General features: G+C 41.1%; 1 protein-coding gene across 11 annotated transcripts in view; it reads left to right on the top strand.

The window, feature by feature from the left end:
* The window catches only part of LOC132815078 (protein tyrosine phosphatase type IVA 3-like), a 155,325-nt gene that overhangs the window by 121,316 nt on the left and 12,846 nt on the right, over window positions 1-21,163 (top strand). For all 11 annotated transcript variants that reach the window (XM_060823796.1, XM_060823793.1, XM_060823794.1 and 8 more), the window contains one exon: window positions 7,275-7,367. In XM_060823796.1, the coding sequence (XP_060679779.1) occupies window positions 7,275-7,367 (93 nt within the window). The remainder of the gene's footprint in view (window positions 1-7,274; window positions 7,368-21,163) is intronic.

Below are 21,163 nucleotides of genomic sequence, written 5' to 3' on the forward strand. Positions count from 1 at the left end.
GTAGAACAATTTGCATTGTCTTAATCTGAATTGAAGCATGTTGCACTCCTTCATCCTCAACCTTCATAAGTTCAAAACATGCATATGTTGGGTCCCTTGCTATTTTGTGGTTTAAATGAATGACTTAGAGTCTAATGTAGGAGGGTTGATGAGCAAGTTCATGGATGACACAATAATTGGCGCGATGGTAAATAGTGAGGATAACCTTTTGACTGTAAGAGGATACAAATGATCAGTGACAAATGGAATTCATTCTGGATAAATGTAGCCACAGCTTGAGTATTTGTGCATTTCTGGAATCCAAGTTATAGGAGGGATGTGATAGTACTGAAGTGAGTGCAAATCTTCCCTAGGCTGGAGAGTCTGTCATGGAGAGATTGAACAAACTGGGGTTGTTTTCCCTGCAGCAGAGGAGATTGAGAGGGTACACAATAAAGATGTATAAAATTGAGGGGTATACAGGAAGACACTATTCAGTGATTTGGGGTATAGGTTTAAGGTAAAGGGCAGAAGGTTTGGAAGAAATGTGAGGAAAAGATTTTTCACCCAAAAGGTGATTAGAATCTAGAGCCTACTGTCTGGAAAAGGCAGACACTCATAACATTTAAGAAGCATTTAGATGTGCACTCGCAATGCCAAGTTATATAAGACCATGTGCTGGAAAATGGGATTAGAATTGATGGCTTTTGACTGGCATGGGCATGATGGGCTAAAGGGCATTCTTCTGTGCTGTAGAGCTGTCTAAGTATACACAAGAAATATACAAGTAGAAGCCATTGGGTGTGTAATAGCTTAGTCAGCATCTGAAGGAGAAATAACTTTTTGGGGTTTGATCTTTAATTTGATTCTGTATGAATACGTCGTGTAAAAATTATCATGCGTGTAAAAAAAATCTGAGGTGGGGATAAACGGTTCCCATAGAATAAAATAATGAATGTCCAGTAACCTAAAGTGAAGTTTTAAACTTTTCTTGGAAGATGGAAAGGGCTACCTTCAGATTACAGATGCTTTCTTTTTAAATGATCCACTCAAAATTTATCAGGCATGATATCATGATCTGCCCACAAATTGATTTCATCAGGTGTTACTATTGACACATTATCTGGTCCAATTAGAAACCATTTCTGTGATGCAGAGGACTGTGCTAATGTCATAAATAATTCTATTCCTTGGTATTCTTTAACCAGTTCCTGTACTGCAATTCCAATCTGATTACATCAGAATACACTTACCAGGAACTTTGAACTGCAGATGATATGCTCATTTTAAATTGAAGCCACCTTCATTGAAGAAAGCAGAATTTGAAGCAAGTCTGACACTAAACCAATGAGAAAGAGGCACAAAGTTATTTCTCATCTGTCGTCATAGGAAAATGGCAATAAGGTTATTTTTTGTGTAATGAAAATTTCTCAATTATTGATTTTCAAAACCTTTATTGTTTTCTTAGAGTAAATGGAGAAAAATACCTGATTAAGTCCGAAGAAAATCTCATTTTAAAGATAAAGAACTGAGGCAGGTTACAGTAGTGGAGGCATTTTTCCAAATGAAAGTAGTTTTGTTACGTCTACAAATGTAATATTTTATGAACAGCTAACTGTTCCAACTTTTGCAGATAGACAGCCCTGTAGTTCAGAGTTTCATGAGCTCTCCAAACTAACCCTCACAAGCCTAATGTAACCTACCAAATGTATTATAAGACAATTAGGTTTTAGTTATGGATCCCAAAGATGTTCACGCAGTAATTCTAACTTTTTTGGATATTGACTGAAGACCAAAGCCAAAACTCAAACATAATCCAACTTGAGACTCCTTGGAGGGTTTAATCTTGGATCTGCTTCAATTCAATTTGCCACTTAAGCAATAATGCGATTTCATCTCGGACTGAAAAATACTCTATACTGCACCGTGAACAGTTGAAAATATTTTTCGCATTTACAATTTTGGCAGTTTGCTATACTTTGACACTAATCATACACGTGCTCAGACCTTTGAGTAAAGGCGTTGGGGCATGAATTGACATTGATAAGGCCTCTTCTGGAGTACTGTGTGAAATTCTGATCGTTCTGCTATAGGAAGATTATCATGAAATTGTAGAGGTTTTGAGAAAAGAATTACCAGGATGTTGCCAGGAATTTGAGTTATAAAATTAGACTGGCTAGGTTGGGACTTTTCTCACTGGGGCGTAGGAGGTCGAGGGGTGACCTTCTAGAGGTTCATAAAATCATAGGGGACAGAGATAAGGTGAGTAGCCAGTGCCTTTTCTCTAAGGTGAGGAGTTCAAAACTATGGAACGTAGTTTTAATGGGAGAGGAGGAAATTTTATAAAGGGCGTAAGGGGCAACATTTTCACAAGGGCGGTTCATGTCTGGGATGTGCTGCCAGAGGAAGTAGTGGATGCAGGTACAGGTACAATATTTAAAAGACATTTTGGTAACTACATGAATAGGAAAGGTTTGGAGAGACATGGGCTAAATGCAGGCAAGTGAGAATAGTTTAATTTGGGAATATGATCAGCGTGGACTAGTTGAACCAAAGAGTTTGTTTTCATGCTAAGTGACTCTGACTCTGTATAGCTATAGTCAGTAAGAATACTGTGAAGTGGCTTCAAATTTGAGTAATATAAATTGCCAAACTAAATGGGATGGTGCAGCTTCAGCGCTAGTGCAATTCTCAGTTTCATGGTAATTGTGATAGTTGATGCATTGTTGGCTGTTTTCTCCAATGTTGGTCCCAAAACTTGAGAATTGAAGGCTAATTTAAAAAGATATCAGTCTGAGTTGTTACAGCATAAAAAGAGGCCCTTCAATTCATCGTGTCCATACCATTCTTCCAAAATCAATCAATTCTAATCCCAATTTTCAGCACTTGTCCTGTAAACTTATAAGGTATGGCATATGAAGCATTCATCTACATCGTTCTTAAGTATCTAGAGGGTTCACATCTCTTGAAGCTGATGACAACTGAGCTGTTTATGCCCATCAGTCAAGTTTTGCTCATTTGAATCATCCAACTTCCTAAGTTGGACAGCTGTTGCAGATTGCATTAGAAAACAAAGTTTTTTTTTGCCAATCATTTTGTTCATGATTATCAGGTTGAATATTAGGATTTTGTCCTGCACCCCAGCTTATTTGATGGAAATGTATTCCATATACCCACAAACCTCTAGGTTTAACAAACATCCTTCAAATGCTGTCTAAATTTCCCTAACTTAAGGACCCCATTGCTTTCTGAAGGAAGTAATGGTTCAGTTTTCACAAGCATTACAGAATAAAAAATTGTACACTTTTTCTTACATATTGAAATACAGAAGGAAAATTAAAATTGAACATTAGGGAAAAGCCCCACAGAGATCTTAGAGGAAAAACGAGGAGGGAAATAACATTGTCCAAAAGGACAATGTTAAGTTTGTGGAGTGAGCAGATAAGGTCCAATGCAGAAAAGTGTGAGGTAATGCACCTTGGTTGGAAGAACAATGAAAGACAACATAAAGTAAGGGTATGGTTATAAAGGGAGTGCAGCTGCAGAATAATCTGGGTGCACAGATCATTGAAGGTGGCAGAATAGGTGGAGAGGACTGTAAATAAAACATGCAGTGTTCTCCGCTTATAAATAGGAACATTTAGAGTACAAGGAGGTGATGTTGTACAAGACACTTGTTAGACCTCAACTGTATTCTGTTCAGTTATGGGTTCCGCACTTTAAGATGAGAATGCATTAAAAAGAATGCAGAAACAAATTAACTAAAGTTTCTCACACGAGAGAGCATTTTAGTTATGAGGATAGATAAATAAAGTTGGGACTGCTCTCGTGGGAGAAAAGAAGGCTGAAAGGAGATCCAGTTGAGTTTTTCAAAATCATGAGTGAACTGAACAGAGATTGGATGAAGCAGTTTGCATTTGTAAAAGAAGCAATAATGAGAGAGATTTAAAGTGATGTGCAAACAAAGCAAGAGTGATAATAGAAAAATAATTCTTTCACATAGCAATTTGTTGGTACCCCAACAAATTGTAAAGGCAGATTGGATTGAGCCATTCAAGAGTTCAGTGGATTTTTTGGATATTGATGGTGCGCAGAGATATGGGGTTGGGGGAGAAGCAGGAAATTGGCACGAGATCATACAGCTTGTGCAGGCAATAATTTCCTTCTAAACTTTTTAATGATTGTAAGATTCTGTGAAGCCTCTTAGTTTAGCATAGTTTACTAGAAAGGTAGTAGAATCATTGCTAAAGGGTTCCAAATACTGTATATACTCATGTAAAAGTCAAATCTTTTAGACTATTTTTAAAGCTTCAATTTATAAGGTCGCCTTGCACCGGGCACGAGTTTTGAGGGGTTGAAATTCATGCTGCAGTTCGAAATACTGTATTAGCAGAAGTCGATTTGATTGCTCAACTAATCCCAGGTAAAGAAGAAAAACACAATGAATTACAATAAAAGTAATTACCAGATAAAAGCAAGAGAAACAAGAATGAATTATTGGTAGTAAATTTTATTTATACAGTCTGTATGAAAATTTTAATGTCAAAGATTCATTGAAATCCTGCAAAATCACACTGTTCAACATAGTCATGGCCTGGTATAATGGCACCCTTTAAAATGAAATATTTATTAAATTCTGCATGTGTAAGCGTCTTGAACTTTCCTGCCAAATTCTTCAGTTTCCTTTCCATTTACACTCATTATATAATGAACATCAACATTAACCAATTTGTCCAAAAATTGAAGATATATGTAACTAATATATCTCTTTTTTTAAATTCAGATCTAATGGCTCAATTAAAATGATTAGCTTTTTAATAACTTTTGGATGTATAGTGAGCAAGGAGCGATTAAGGACTGATAAACTTAGTACCAGTCTGAATGAATTAATCAAAACGTGCTGTGGTAAACCAAGTGGGCTAAATACAGTTATGAATGAGTAGAGATGTAATATAGTAAATAGCGATGAGCAGAGTTGCTGGTATGAATGAGCGAATGAATGCGATTTCATTTAAGTGAGTTAATGGTTGTAAGAGGTTTATAATGTGATATAGTCAGGTCAGTGTTTACATGGGATATATGGAAGATACAAACCGTTTTGGCCAAAAATAAGGGGTCGACTTTTATGCAAGATCGACTTTTACACGAGTAAAAGCATTAAATCTGGAGGCTTGGGGGAATAATTATTTTCAAGGAGTATTTCTGTTGCACCAACTAAGTTTTCTTTCCCTTATCACTGCTCGGTGTCTGTCTTTTGTAGTGTTGCAGGAACCAGAGAGCAGGGGCTTCTGATCATGTGTTGCTTAACAACATGAGTTAAATCAATGTCAGTGACAAACTGCAAACTTAGTGTTTTAGGGTCAATTACAGGGCAGACCCGCATGCACATTGCGGCAGATAGCTGGTTCTAATTTGTATCTTTTTGTAAAGTGATATGCTGTACAAAATTAAGATTGTGCTGAACCTTTATAAATTACTGGTGAAGCCTCGGCTGAAATATTGCCTATCAATTCTAGATATTACTCTATAGGAAGGACGTCAAGGTTTTGGAGACTGCATCAAGGAGATGCACTAGTATTTTACCAGAGATTAAAAGCATCAGTCACACAGGGAGCTTAGAGAAGCTGGGACACATTTGGACTTGGAGCAGACAAGGCTGAAGGGAAACTTACTGAAGTCATGAAAAAAATTAAAGTAAATAAGAAGAATTAGTTTCCAATGCCAATAAGGTTAATGATTGGAACTGTATTACCTTTGGAAACATAGAAACAAATTTTATAAGTAATTTTCAGAAATAAAATAAATGTACTCCTAGAAAAGAAAAATATTTTATGCTTGTGGGAGCAAGGATGTGAAACCTCTGATCGCTTTTTCAATGAGTTGAAATTGATGTGATGGAGTAAATGACCATTTTCTGTGCTATGGTATCAATGTTAACATTTGCTGCTGTTGGCTATTAAAATCTCCGGGTTTAAATTGTTGAAGTCAGTAGGCTTGCAGGTATTTGAGCCTGATTCATGTTGATCAATGAGGCTTTACCTTGGTGATAATTACTGGCTTAATATCATTCCAAAGCACTTCACAGATACCTTTCGAACAAAATAATAAAACAAGTAAATTGATGAAAGGACAGGAGACTAAGAAAGTAAATCTTGAGTGCCTTCAGGAAGGGTAAGAAGCAAAGATGTTTAAGAAGAAAATTTCAGTTAGCTGAAAGCACAATGTTAATAGTGGAATGAAGGCATTCTGAGGTGTAAAAGACAAGAATTGGAGAAGGTGTGGCTCAAGGAGGCTTGTATTACTAGATGAGATTATAGATTTGAGAAAAGTCCATTGAAAGAATCAAAGATGAGGGTGAGAATTTTAAGATTTAAATGTTTCGGTCAGAACCCAGACAGGTGATGGTGCAAATTAGAATGTGAATAGTAAAGTTTTAATTGAGTTAAAATTATTGGTGGGTGGCAGATTACCAGCTAACCAGGGCAGCATTGGAAAAGTCAAGTCTGGAGACGACATCAGTTTGGAAGGGGGAATTCAGCAGCCACTGGACTGGGTTTAGTGCGGAGATAAGTCACAGATAAGAGGTAGACATCGACAGCAAATATCTCTCCAGTCCAGTACTTAAATCCCAAAATGTCAGTAGTTTGGAAGTTTTCTAGGCCAACCCTGCAATTCACAGATTACTTTGACAGAACCTGTGACCTCCACCATCTAGAATCAGCAGGGAATGCCGTGTATCTCTTCCAAATCTCTCTCCATCCTACCTTGGGCCTTTTTATTGCCATGTTTTCACTGTCACTGGGTTAATCCTTGGGCATCTTCATGACAGCAGGAAGTATATAGATTGATTAGACTGCAGCAGTTCAAGAAAGTCACTCAACACCATCTTCAGGATAATTAGGAATGGACAATAAATTTTGTGAAAGCATTTTTAGAAGAATATCAGGCAGACTCAATGAAAATTAACTAACTCTTTCCTAGTAAAAATAAGTATTTGCTTTCAACCTATCATCCAACCAGTGAGAAATTTTGAATATGGCCAAAATGAATAAACCTACAGTCAAGTTTTACTTTTTCCTGTTTCTGAAATAAGGGCCAACTCCAGCTACATTTGAATTTTTTTTTAATTAAAAGATCCAAAAGATCTGAATTTGTATTAAATTTGAAGTTTTTTTTTAAATTGGGAAAGACCCAACTTTCAAGCAGAATAAAAATAAAAGTATCTGATTCTTTCAGTCATCTGTCTTTTTTTCTGTATTGTCTGAAACGTTTCATTGTGCTCTTCACTCCTTTAGGAACTGCAAAAATATGGTGTGACCACTCTTGTGAGAGTATGTGACGCCACGTATGACAAGACTCCACTGGAGAATGAAGGTATTGATGTAATCGTAAGTATGAAGTTTCATGTTAATTTCCATTTGGTTAAAGCAATCGTATGAACTTTTCCAGATAAAGTGAAAAAATCCAAATATTGAACTGAGCAAAACCACAAAAACCTGTTGTTAATGAATTGTGAATGAAGTGAGCATTTGGAAGCTTGCAATCTCAGAAATTTGTCATATCCAATGCACTATGCTTATATTCAGCACAATGACTCAAACCTATTAGCACTAAGCCAAGCTTCGCAAGTAAGTGCCTCTTTACAGATCAGGATTTTTTTTTTGTGTTGGATTTATTCATTTTCAATGCTCTGTAATATTCACTCAACTAATATAAACCACTAAAACATGACCAAACTTGCTTTTGCCCTTTCACATAGAAATTTGGGCACAAACTCGGAGCAGGGGTCAGTCACTCAGCCCTTCAAGCCTACCTCACCATTGTGGCTGATTCTCTATCATAATGCCATGTTGCAGTTTCTCCCCATACCCTATGATGGCTTTAGTATCTAAAAATGTATCTATCTCTTGAATATGTTTAGTGACCTATCCCCCACGGTCTTCTGTGGCAGAGAATTCTGTAGATTGAGTACCCTTTAAGTGAAGAAACATTTGTTGTTTCAATACTAAATGGCCTACTCCACATTGTAATGTTTTGACCCTTTGGTTCTCCAGGCTAGGAGAATGGGCATAAAAGTGGCAGATGGAATTGAATGTGGGAAAGTGTAAGGTTTTGCACTTTGTTCAAAAGAATCAAGGCATAAGACTATTTTCTAAATGGGGAAATGCTTTGGAAGCTCAAGGAACTTAGAAGTCCCTGTTCAGGATTTTCTTAAAGTTAACATGCACACTCAGTTTGCAGTTAGAAAGGCAAATGCAATTTCGCATTCATTTTGAGAAGTTTAGAATACAAGAGCAAGGATGCATTGCTGAGGCTATGATCAGACCTCATTTAGAATATTGTGAGCTGCTTTAGGCTCTGTATCGAAAGAAGGACATGCTAGAGTTGGAGGGGTTCCAGAGGAGGTTTCTAAAAATAATCATAGGGATGAGGGACTTGTCATATGGGCAACCATTAAGGACTCTGAGTGTATACTTGATACTGTTTAGAAGGATGATCTCATTGAAATTTACAGAATAGTGAGTGTCCCGCATAGAGTAGATTTGGAGAAGTTGCTTCCACTAGTAGCAGAGACTAGGACCTGAGGGTCCAACCTCTGAGTGAAAGGACAATCCTTTAGATCTGAAATGAGAAGGAATTCCTTCAGCCAACGGGTGATGAATCCATGGAACTCATTGCCACAGAAGTCAGTGAAGGCCAAAATATTGAGTGTATTTAAGACAGAGATGGTTAGGCTTTTGACTAGTGAGGGGATCAAGGGTTACAAGAATGTAGGAGAAGAGCTTTGAGAAACAGATCAGCCATGAATGCATGGCAGAGCAGGTTCAATCACCAAATGTCTAATTCTGTCCTGTAAGACATAGGAGCAGAAATTAGACCATTCAGCCCATCGAGTCTGCTTTACCATTCAATCATGGCTGATCAGTTTCTCAACCCATTCTCTCTCCCTTTCCTAGTAATCCTTGATACTCCAGAACCTATCTATCTCAATCTTAAATATACTCAATGACTTGGCCTTAACAACTTTCCTTGGCAATAAATTCCATAGACACTCAACTTTCTGGCTGAAGAAATTTCTCTTTATCTCTGTTCTAAAAGGTCTTCCCTTTACTGTAAGGCTATGCCCTCGGGTCCTAGTCTCTCCTGCCAATGGAAACATCTTCCCAACATCTACTGTCCAGGCCATTCAGTATTCTGTATGTTTTCAATTAGATTCCCCCCCCCCACTTTCCCCCATCCTTCTAAACTCCATAGAGTATAAACCCCAAGTCATCAAACATTCCTCATATGTTAAGCTTTTCATTCCTCAGACCATTCTCATGAACCACCTCTGAACACACTGCAGGGCAACTATATCCTTTGAGATACACAGCCCCGAACTGCACACAATACCCCAAATTTTCCTATATTTCTGGATTTTATCATCTCCAACCAAGGAAGATATCCTCCTTGCATCTAGTATATCCAGTCCAGTTAGAATTTTGTATGTTTCAATCAAGGATAAATGTAAAGTCACCACAATCTTTGAGGATGTTAGGGCTGCACTCATCAGAGAGAGAGGGAGAAATGACTGGTAGCTATTTAACCTGAGGTTTACCAAGCCTTCAGCAAGAAGAGAGATTGAGAAGCAGAATCCTTCATAGTAACCTCAAAAGGTGTGAGAATTGAACATTGCCTCACAAACCAGCCATCTAACCAACTGAGCTAATCTGTTTACCTTACTACTTCTGTTCACAAGTTTCCCAAACAGCCAACTTTTGATGTTATTATGCTGTTATCTCACCACCAATGTCGTCCTGTTTGTGCTCATGTTTATGAATACAAGTTAATGTTATCAGACACTTTTTTTTCATAAGAATAGGTAAGTTGTAATTTTTTTGAAGTTTGCAGTCACTTCGATTTCAATAGAAATGATTAAGTTGTCACAGATCATTCTTACTGCGCCATAGAACAACCTGCTGTAGAGGTGCATTTTTGGAGTCTTAGTAAATACTGAACTGGATTTATCTGGGAAAATATTCCATCTTGTATCTTTTCATGCCAAGACCCAACTTTAGCACTCAACACATTGGAAGTTAATTGGGATATTTCCATCCTCATTAAAAATGACCAATACAGTCGCACTGTATGGAAACAGACTTTTCAGTCCAACTAGTCCATGCCAATGATGTTTCCAAAAGTCTAATCCCACTTGCCTGCGTTTTGCCCATTTCCCTCCAAACCCCTTCTATTCATATATTCATTCTTAGCCAAATATCTTCTAAATATTGAAATTGTATTTGCATCCACCACTTCCTCTGGCAGTTCATTCCATAGACTCACCACCTTCTGTGCTTTTTTTTAAAAAAAAAGCTGCCCCCCTTATCCTTTTTACAACTTCCCCTCTCACCATAATAATATGCCCCCCCCCCCGGTTTTGAATTTGAATTGAATTTAAACTATTGTCACCTGTCCCGAGGCACAGTGAAAAGCTTTGTCTTGCGAGCAATACAGGCAGATCACAGAATTAAGTAGCATAGATAGTAAATAATAGGTAAACGGCGCCAATTTTAGATATGATGCAGAGGTGGGCTAAGGAGTGGCAGATGAAATTCAACCCTGTCAAGTGTGAGGTTGTCCATTTTGGAAGGACAAATAAGAATGCGGAATACAGGGTTAACTGTAGGATTCTTAGTAAGGTGGAGGAGTAGAGGGATCTTGGGGTCTATGTTCATAGCTCTTTGAAAGTTGCCACTCAGGTGGATAGAGCTTGGAAGAAGGCCTATGGTGTATTAGCGTTCATTAGCAGAGGGATTGAATTCGAGTCGTGAGGTGATGTTGCAACTGTACAGGACCTTGTACGAGACCTTTTTGGAGTATTGTGTGCAGTCCTGGTCGCCTCATTTTAGGAAAGATGTGGAAGCTTTGGAGAGGGTGCAGAGGAGATTTACCAGGATGTTGCCTGAAATGGAGAATAGGTCGTACGAAGATAGGTTGAGAGTGCTAGGCCTTTTCTCATTGGAACGGCGAAGGATGAGGGGTGACTTGATAGAGGTTTATAAGATGATCAGGGGAATAGATAGAGTAGACAGTCAGAGACTTTTTCCCCAGGTACAACAGAGTGTTTCAAGGGGACATAAATTTAAGGTGAAGGGTGGAAGGTATGGGGGGATGTCAGGGGTAGGTTCTTTACCCAGAGAGTGGTGGGGGCATGGAATGCGCTGCCTGTGGGAGTGGCAGAGTCAGAATCATTGGTGACCTGTAAGCGGCAATTGGATAGGTACATGGAAAGGTACTTCAGCTAGGACAAATGTTCAGCACAACATCGTGGGCTGAAGGGCCTGTTCTGTCCTGTATCGTTCTATGTTCTAAAAACAAAAACTCAGTTACAGGTGAATGTTAAGAGTTTGAGAGTGCATTCAGTATTCTAACAGTAGGGTAGAAACTGTTTCAAAACTGGCTGATGTGTGTTCAGGCTTCTGTAGCTCCTCTCCGATGGTAGAGGTTGTAGAAAAACATTGCCAGGATGGGATTGATCTTTGAGAATGCTGGCACCCTTCCTTGACAGTAGGCGTGGTAGGTGGATCCTTTAGAGAGGAGGTTACCCTTTGTGATTATCCGGGTGAGTTCACCACTATCTGTAACCATCTCCGATCTTGAATGGTGCAGTTGCCATACCAGGTTGTGATACATCCAGACAGAATGTTCTCAATGGCACACCTATAAAAGTTGGCAAGGGTATTTGTTGACATGCCAAATTTCCTCAGCTGCCTGAGGAAGAAGAGACATTGTTGGGCCTTTGTAACCAGTGCGCCCACGTGAGAAGTCCAAGAAAGCTTATTGTGGATGACCACTCCCAGGAGCTTGACACTCTTCACTCGTTCCACCTCTGTGCTGTTAATGTGTAGAGGGGCATGAGTACATCCCATTTTTCCAGGTCTTCCACCTCCCGTCTCTAGTCTGTTTCGTCACCATCTGAGATTCGGCTGACTATGGTGGTGTCATCAGCGAACTTGTAAATGGCAGTAGTTTGGTATTTGGTGACAGCCATGGGGGGGCTCCAGTGTAGTGTGTTACTGAGAATGAAATATTGTCCCCAATCTTCACATTGTGGCCTGTGGGTCAGGAAGCTGAGGTTCCAGTTTCCCATCTTTCTATTCACCTTATTTACTTAAACCAATTTTCATTCCGTTGTCACTTTTTTTTAATTTAACTAATCCTATTTTGATGGTAATCCTTCCAAGAAGTTTCAATTCTCAGTTGTTAATGCATTATTAGCAGAAAGGAATTTTTTTGTATCTGGGATTTAAGTTTTTAAATTGCTATGCCAAATGTCTGGTACTCGACCGTTTAAAATTTGCATTCCTCAATCTGTCAAATTGAGAACATTTCTAACTTGTTAAAAAGATCAGTTAACTTCTTTGGCTCATTCTATGCAATTAAAATTTATACTTCATGGAAAAAAGAAAGCCATGTGCAATATTACTGTAAAAAATACTTGTTGCTAAAATTTTTCATCTTGTATTCATTCTAACAAATGCAAGAATGCCAAGTTTCAAACCATCATAACAATTTATACTACAAGAGGAAAAGGGACACCTTGATTAGTTGGCATGTCAACTCTGATTGGCCGATGTTTGCCATTAGAGAAACCCAGCTTTCCTAGGCCTCCAGGTAATTCAGAAAAAGATGCAAGGTGCAAAGCTTACATTCTCCTTTGCAGAGAACGCATTCATATTTATATGCACCATGCTTGAATGCACCATGCTTGAATTTGATTTGTTTACCTTAAATAAATTGTCATTGTGGCTATAATTACAATCCAGATTGTTCAATGTCTGTTGCCTGTTTTTAGAATCCCATCTAACAGTAGACAATTAACTTGGGTTTTGCTGGTTGAGTACAGACTGTAGTCTTTCTATTACAACCAGCCAAAGGAACAAGTTTGATTTGGTGAGACAATTGTTGGGACATAACATCCTGTTTAATTGGCAAAGCACTGGTACTGAAGTTCAGGCGAGACCTTTTTAATTGTGTTTTTGGACTGACTGCAGCATCTGATTAGTGGAAAGTAGCATTCACATCACCACTGCTTAGTTGCAGTGTGAAACCGCTTCCTTAACTACTTGTGGAAATTTCTGAGACACTTTGCCTTTCAAGAGTATTTGAAGGTAGACCAGGCACTTTTCAAGGAATGTGGTAGCCTTTTGCCCATTTGCAACTTTAGCATTGTACAGACTTGATCTTGCAAGAAGTAGCAACGGTTCTCTGCAAACAAGAAGAATGTGTTCAAGTCTTGCATGGAGTTGGTGTTACTCAGGAGCAAGGAGAACCTTTAGTTCCCTGTCACTTTATAGTGTCCACACCTTGAACAGTTTACTAACCAATAGCCAATCTCTTCTCAAGTAAATTGTTGTGATCATTTGCCAGTTGGCGTACTTGCATTTGTCTTGATGTGTTCAAGGTGAAAAGCGAGCTAGCAGGAAACAATGGAGAGAAATGTTCTGAGGAAGGGTCATTTGACCCAAACCGTTGACTCTAACTTCTGTCCACAGATGCTACCAGACCAGCTGAGCTTTTCCAGCTATCTATTTTGTTGCAGATAGATGGGTCACTTTTTGGTTTGGCAAGATGTAAGCTGAGGCATGGCACACTGATCAATGCTGGGGCGTCATATAATCTATATCAATGACTTGAGGACTGAATGTATAGTTGCAGGAAATTGTAAGCACTCCTATGAGGAATAATTTGTCGGGTCACACTAGTTAACCCATTTCAGATAAGTCCTAATGCGCAGATGGCAACTCTGGAGACCTTTGCCCTTTCCTCAAGCTGTGACTTGCATTGTCTTGCCAGTTAACTTAGCCATCAAAGAGGACCCTACCTTGCAATCAAGGTATGTCTCTAGGTGGCCTATGACTGTGTCCTGGAGTACACTATCCAAATGTTTCATTTACATTAGACTGTGCAGTTAACCACAGTCTGAGGAGCCCCACCCCACCCTTGACATGTCTTGGTGTGTCTCTTAGTTTACTTAACCACCCAAGAGGTTCCTCGCCCAGCCATTGCATTAAAGTGGCTATGATCATCCTGGAGTCACAACACTTATTATTTCAGCATCTACTGCTCTTTGACACCCAGCAGACCCTTTTTAAAATTCAGACGTGACACTGTAAGGGGACACTAAAGAAGCCAGGGTTATACATTACGATGGTACTCGCGCAATCTGATCACTTTACCCATTGGCCAAACTTCTCATACACTGCTTGAAGTGCCAAATTGGTAGGGCAGTATGACTAAATGAATCACTTGTCATCCAGATGTGCTTCATTGTCAAAGGGCTTTATTGTTTTGCATTAATGGGAAGAAAATCTCGGAGTACAGAAGCATCTTCACTGAACAAAAGAAATGTACTTTTTGTACATTGCTTTTAGCCCACTTTTAGCTGTTACAAATCAATCATGTTATTACTTGATTACCTATTTATCTAATCAGGTTAATGTTGTGACTGCCTGTTCAGTCAATAGACAGTTCTAGGTCTTCCCATGATGGTTCCAGACTCTTATCACAATAATCTGTCCAGGCTCATCCACACCGATATTACGGTCAAGAAAGCACACCAATGCCTGTACTTCCTCAGAAGGCTAAGTAAATTTGGCATGTCCACAAATGATTCTTAGCATTTTTATATTTGCATCATAGAAAGCATCCTGTATAGATGCATCAAAGTTTGGTATGGCAACTGCTGTACCCAAGACTGCAAGAAATTAGACTTGTGAGCAGAGCCCAGTTCATCTGACAAGCCAGCCTTCCATCCATTGACTCCATCAATACTTCCCATTGCCTCGGGAAAGCAGTCACATAACCAAGGACCAGTTATACTCTGTCCCACCACCTTCTGTCAGGCAGAAGATGCAAAGTTTGAAAACACATCCAACAATTTCAAGAACAGCTTTTCCTCAGACTTGTGAAGAGACCTCCGGTATATTAAAGTTGATCATCTTCTGTAGCTGTAACACTATATTCTGTAATCTGTTCTATTACTTTGACATACTTCTGCAAAGGTATGATTTGCTTGGATAGCATGTAAAATAATTTTCACTATCTCAGTGCATCTGACAAAAATAAATCCAATTATGGGCAGCATGGTGGCACAGTGGTTAGCACTGCTGCCTCAGCACCAGAGACCCAGGTTCATTTCCCGCCTCAGGCAACTGTCTGTTTTTACCTAGTTGATCCACACAATGACTGCACATGCTGGAAACCAGAGTCTAGATTAGTGTGGTGCTGGAAAAGCACAGCAGTTCAGGCAACATCCAAGGAACAGTAAAATCGACGTTTTGGGCAAAAGCCCTTCATTAGGAATGCAGGCAGAGAGGCTGAAGGATGGAGAGGTAAGTGAGAGGAGGGTGGGGAGAAAGTAGCATAGAGTACTTTAGGTAAGTTGGGGAGGGGATAATGGTGATAGGTGACGGGGGGAGTGGATGGGTGGAAAAGAAGACAGGCAGGTAGGACAAGTCATGGGGACAGTGCTGAGCTGGAAGTTTGGAACTGGGGTGAGGTGGGGGAAGGGGAAATGAAGAAACTGGTGAAGTCCACATTGATGCCCTGGGGTTGAAGTGTTCTGAGGCGGGAGAGGAGGCATTCTTCCTCCAGGCGTCTGGTGGTGAGGGAGCGGTGGTGAAGGAGGCCAGGACCTCCATGTCCTTGGCAGAGTGGAAGGTGGAGTTGAAATGTTGGGCCACAGGCGGTGTGGTTGATTGGTGCGGGTATCTCAGAGATGTTCCCAAAAGCGCTCTGCTAGGAGACGTCCAGTCTCCCCAATGTACAGGACCGCATTGGGAGCAACGGATACAATAAATGATATTGGTGAATCTGCAGGTAAAATTTTGGATGTGGAAGGCTCCTTTAGGGCCTTGGATGGAGGTGAGGGAGGAGGTGTGGGCGCAGGTTTTGCAATTCCTGGAGTGGCAGGGGAAGGTGCCAGGATGGGAGGGTGTGTTTTGGGGGGTGGGGGGGGGGGGGCGGCATGGACCTGACCGGGTAGTCAGAGGGAATGGTCTTTGCGGAAGGCGGAAAGGAGTGGGGTCGGAAATATATCCCTGGTGGTGGGGTCCATTTGGAGGTGGCGGAAATGTCAGCGGATGATTTGTTTATGCGAAGGTTGGTAGGGTGGAAGGTGAGCACCAGGGGCTTTCTGTCCTTGTTACAGTTGGAGGGGTGGGGTCTGAGGGTGGAGGTGCGGGATGTGGGCGAGGTGCGTTGGAGGGCATCTTTAACCACGTGGGAAGGGAAATTGCAGTCTCTAAAGAAGGAGGCTATCTGGTGTGTTCTGTGGTGGAACTGGTCCTCCTGGGAGGCAGAGGCGGAGGAATTAGGAATACGGGATGGCATTTTTGCCGGAGGTAGGGTGGGAAGAGGTGTAATCTAGGTAGCTGTGGAAGTCGGTGGGTTTGTAAAAAAAAAAGTGTCGGGGTCTAGTCAGTCATCATTAATGGAGATGGAGAGGTCCGGGAAGGGGAGGGAGGTGTCAGAGATGGTCCAGGTAAATTTAAGGTCCGGGTGGAATGTGTTGAAGTTGATGAATTGCTCAACCTCCTCGCAGGAGCACGAGGTGGCGCCAATGCAGTCATCAGTGTAGCGGAGGAAGAGGTGGGGAGTGGTGCCGGTGTAATTACAAAAGATGGACTGTTCTACGTAGCCAACAAAGAGACGGGCGTAGCTGGGACCATTATGGATGCCCATTGCTACCCCTTTGGTCTGGAGGAAGTGGGAGGATTAGAAGGAGAAATTAAGGGTGAGGACCAGTTCGGCCAACCAAAGTGTGTCAGTGGAAGGGTACTGTTGGGGACGTCGGGAAAGGAAGAAATAGAGGGCTTGGAGGCCCTAGTCATGGCGGATGGATTGGATATCCATGGTGAAGATGAGGCGTTGGGGGCTGGGGAAACAGAAGTCTTGGAGGAGGTGGAGGGCGTGGGTGGTCTCTCGAACGTATGTGGGGAGTTCCTGGACTAGGAGGGGATAGGATCGTGTCGAGGTAGGTAAAAATCAATTCATTGGGGCAGAAGCATGCTAAGACAATGGGTCGGCCAAGGTGGCCAGGCGGCCAGGGTGGTCAGGCTTGTGGATCTTGGGAAGGAGATAGAACCGGACAGTTCGGAGTTCCCGGACTATGAATTTGGAAGCTGTGGGTGGGAGATCTCCTGAGGTGATGAGGTTCTGTATGTTCTGGGAGATGGTTTGGTGATTGGGGGGGTGGGGTCATGGTCGAGGAGGCGGTTGGAAGAGGTGTCCTTGAGTTGGCGTCTGGCATCAGCAGTGTAGAGGTCAGTGCGCCAGACTACCACTGTGCCCCCTTTATCTGCTGGCTTGATCGTGAGGTCGGGATTGGAGGGCTGCGCGTTGAGGGTGAGAGGTTGGAGTGGGGGAGAGGGGTAGACAGGTTGAGGCGGTTAATGTCCCGGCAACAGTTGGAAATGAAGAGGTCGAGGGCAGATAATAGGCCAGGACAGGGTGTCCAGGTGGATGCAGTGTGTTGGAGGTGGGCGAAGGGGTCCTTGGAAGGTGGGCGGGAATCCTGATTGTGAAAGTAAGCTCTGAGGCAACAGAAGAAGTGTTCAACGTCATGGCGTGTATTAAATTCATTGATGTTTGGCGGAGGGGGCTGAAGGTGAGCCCTTTGCTGAGGACTGATCATTCGTTATCAGTGAGGGGGAGGTCAGGGGGAATGGTGAAAACTCGGCAGGGCTGGGATCTGGTGTGGGTGTGGAGCTGGGAGTGGAGGCGGAGCCAGTAACTAGTAGTTGTGGTGGTGGGGGGAATGGGGATGGAGTCATGAGCAGGGGTGGTGTTCCCCTCAGGGTTCTGAGGGCAGGGATGCACTCTATGCTACTTTCTCTCCACCCAAACTCTCCTCTCACTTATCTCTCCATCCTTCAGGCTGTCTGCCTGTATTCCTGATGAAGGGCTTTTGCCTGAAACGTCAATTTTACTGCTCCTTGGATGCTGCCTGAACTGCTGTGCTTTTTCAGCACCACTCTAATCTAGATTCTGTGTGGAGTTTGCACATTCTCCCCGTGTCAGCGTGGGATTCCTCCGGGTGCTCCGGTTTCCTTCCACAGTCCAAAAATGTGCAGGTTAGGGGAATTGGCCATGGTAAATTGCCTGTAGTGTTCGGTGAAGGGGTAAATGTAGAAGAATGGGTCTGGGTGGGTTGCTCTTCGGAGGGTTAGTGTGGACTTGTTGGGCCAAAGGGCCTGTTTCCACCCTGTAAGTAATCTAATCTAAATCACTTTTTTTTTCTTTGGGCCTTCCAACCTGTCAACCACATTACAGGCTTTAGCTCTATGCCAATTATTCAGTTCTTCCCCACTAATGGCTATAGCTTCTCTGCTTCAGACTGAATATCCTTGAGAATGCCGTTTAAATCCCTTACTGCCTGTATAATTAAAACTCCTTTTTTTTTTTGTTGATATCACCTGTGGTGACATCTTAACTGATGTCGGTTCGATGAGCTATACCAGACTTTGGACCAGCCTGAAAAGGGGTTTCTATCAACATTTCTCAAAGATGTTTCTTATCCAACTGTCTGTCTCTGTGATGCAGCTATATTTACTTCTGTGAGACAGAGCCCAAAAATGTAATGGGAGTGCTCCATTGTTTTTGGGCCTAAAAGCTCAACTAACAGCACGCAGACTGATTCACAGGAACCTTTGTTACCTTTATCTAGTTATCCGGAATATACTTTCTCTATGAAGGCATCCTTTACAGCCTGACTTTAACCAGCAAGCTGTAAGCTGCTGTTTCAGCTACAAATCTTCTTCAGCCATTTTGTTAGCTGAAAACCACGTAGAGTTATGGGCACCTCTTTACAGTTACTTTTCAGTGCAGCTTAAATAACTATTCACAATTACGATTCCTTATTTCTAATGAAATATTTGTACTATAAAATGTAATATCTGGACTGTTTAAAATTTCCATTGAACCTGGATGTAAAATCTCGAATGTCCGATGAGGTTAGCTTGTACCCTTTTGATACATTAGTCAATTGAACTGTAAGTTATCACATACAGGACGTTCAGCTATGGTGTTGTCAGACCTGCAATTTTTCTGCCCTGTGCAGTTTCAACAAACTGTGGTTTGAAGACAAATTTCCTTTCAGCAGTTGAACTTGTATTTTTGCTTATTTTCACAAATCAGTCTGTGTGCTGTTAACTGAGCCTTTGGTCCCAAACAAAAATGGAGCACTCCCATTACATTTTTGGGCTATTAATTGTTCAAATGCTATGTCAAAATCTAATCATGTAAGCAAGGCATCACTTCATGGGAACAGAAGTGTGACTGGTATATACATATAATATAGCTCTACCTGAGCTAAAACAACAATATTTTTGCACTAATATACTTTGTCCAAATGAAACAAGCCTGCTGAAATCACATTAATCTCTTTGAATAAGAGAGAGCTGAATGTTCTGTTAGCACGTGAGGTTTGGCTATAATTGATGCATCAGATTTACTTTAAAATTGCATAACACAAGATCAGTAGAGAAAATGTGAAAAATAACTGAAAGCTGCTTAATTCACGAAGGAAGAGGGTGTGCATTCAATTTAGAGCACAGGCTATTTGGTCATGTGGCTTAATGTTAGAGGGGTGAAAGCGGGGTGTTCCCTATTGTGGGATATATATGCGAGGGTGAGTCCTCTACACTTAGCTACCTCTCCCAGAAGCCATTTAATTGTGGTGAGGTCATTAGTGTGGCATGCCTTCAGTGACTATAAACAGTGCATACCGAGTAACTCAAAACTGTGAATAAGAGTCAACAACAATTGCTCTTCAACAAGAATGATCAATTACACATGAGCAAAATACTGTTGATGCTTAAAAATCTGAAATAAACACAAAATGTTAGAAACTCTCAACATATCTGACCGTATCGAAAACAGGTCATTTCAGGTCTCTTAGATTATTGAGATTGTAAACTTGAAACAACTATGACATGATGAACACAAAAATAATGTAACCAGCTTTGCTCATTTCCCTGCCTGCCCTCCATTTACCCATGTTTATCTGAGTTCACGTACAAATGGGTTCCTTAGTGACTGCAGCATGAATAGTCGACCTTCTACAAAGGAGACTGCAGATGACTTACTAAGACACCCTTGAAATTCTGGGTCGAGATACAGCTTCAGACTGCACCGTCTCAGTCTGGGTTGCTGAAAACTGGGCTGGTTGTTAGATAATAGAATGGGCATTGACAGGGGGGTAAGTATTGGAGAGGAACGGTGGCTTCTTGAAAGAATGCAGCTGTTCTTGCTACAGGATGTCAGGACTTTATTTTCTAGCATGTGGTTTAGCGATCCTCCTGTTTTGTTGAAGAACAAAGCCAGTAGCTTCCAGCCTCCATACAATGTGCCGGTGAGGCCCCAAGCATCCAGCTTTCCTTCCTGGTGGCCTTTGCTGAAAACCCCAGAGATTTTGCACTTCTCCTGATTCTTACCCAACCAACGTATATGAGCTTAACCTGCCTATTATCTCTAAAAACACCACCCACTCCCCAGCAAACTCCCAACCCAGCTCATGGCATTTGCGCTGACCATACCAGCCATAACTTGGGTCAGTTGCACCTTTTGCCACTAAGTTAAAAGGTTGTTTCAAGTTTCACTTCAGAATCCATGATCAAAATATGTGCAGATACTCTAGAACTTTAGGGATGTTGGAAAATTCACTTGTGCTTCTTTCAACCAGACTTCCTGCATTGTTATAAACTACTGAGTTTTGCAGCCCACCAACCTCATTTACTGTTTGTGAACCTAAATTATAGCTTAATTGTATCCTTTTTTGACAAATCCTACATAGTACTGAAAGTAATAACAAGTTAATGCAGATGCTAGAGAAAATCAATAGGTCAGGCAGCATTTGTGGAGAAAGAAAAACAACGTTAACTTTGCAAGTCCAATGTTGCTTTTCTTTGGAGTTGAAGGAGCCTGTTATAATGTAGAATGAGTGTGGGGTGAATGGGTAATATGAGGAGAGATGGGCAAGATAGGAAAAGAGCCCTAATAGGGGTAGATCTGAAGAAAGCAATTTTGCTAAGAGGAAACCTATGCTAGCAAGCCGCTGGTGGTGGTGAAAAGTTAGTGGGTGTCAAAATACACAAAAAAAAGTTATGGAACTAAATAAAAACATTGCTGGTTCTTTCAAGTT

This window comes from Hemiscyllium ocellatum, chromosome 4, assembly GCF_020745735.1.
Source record: "Hemiscyllium ocellatum isolate sHemOce1 chromosome 4, sHemOce1.pat.X.cur, whole genome shotgun sequence".
NCBI classification, from domain to species: domain Eukaryota; kingdom Metazoa; phylum Chordata; class Chondrichthyes; order Orectolobiformes; family Hemiscylliidae; genus Hemiscyllium; species Hemiscyllium ocellatum.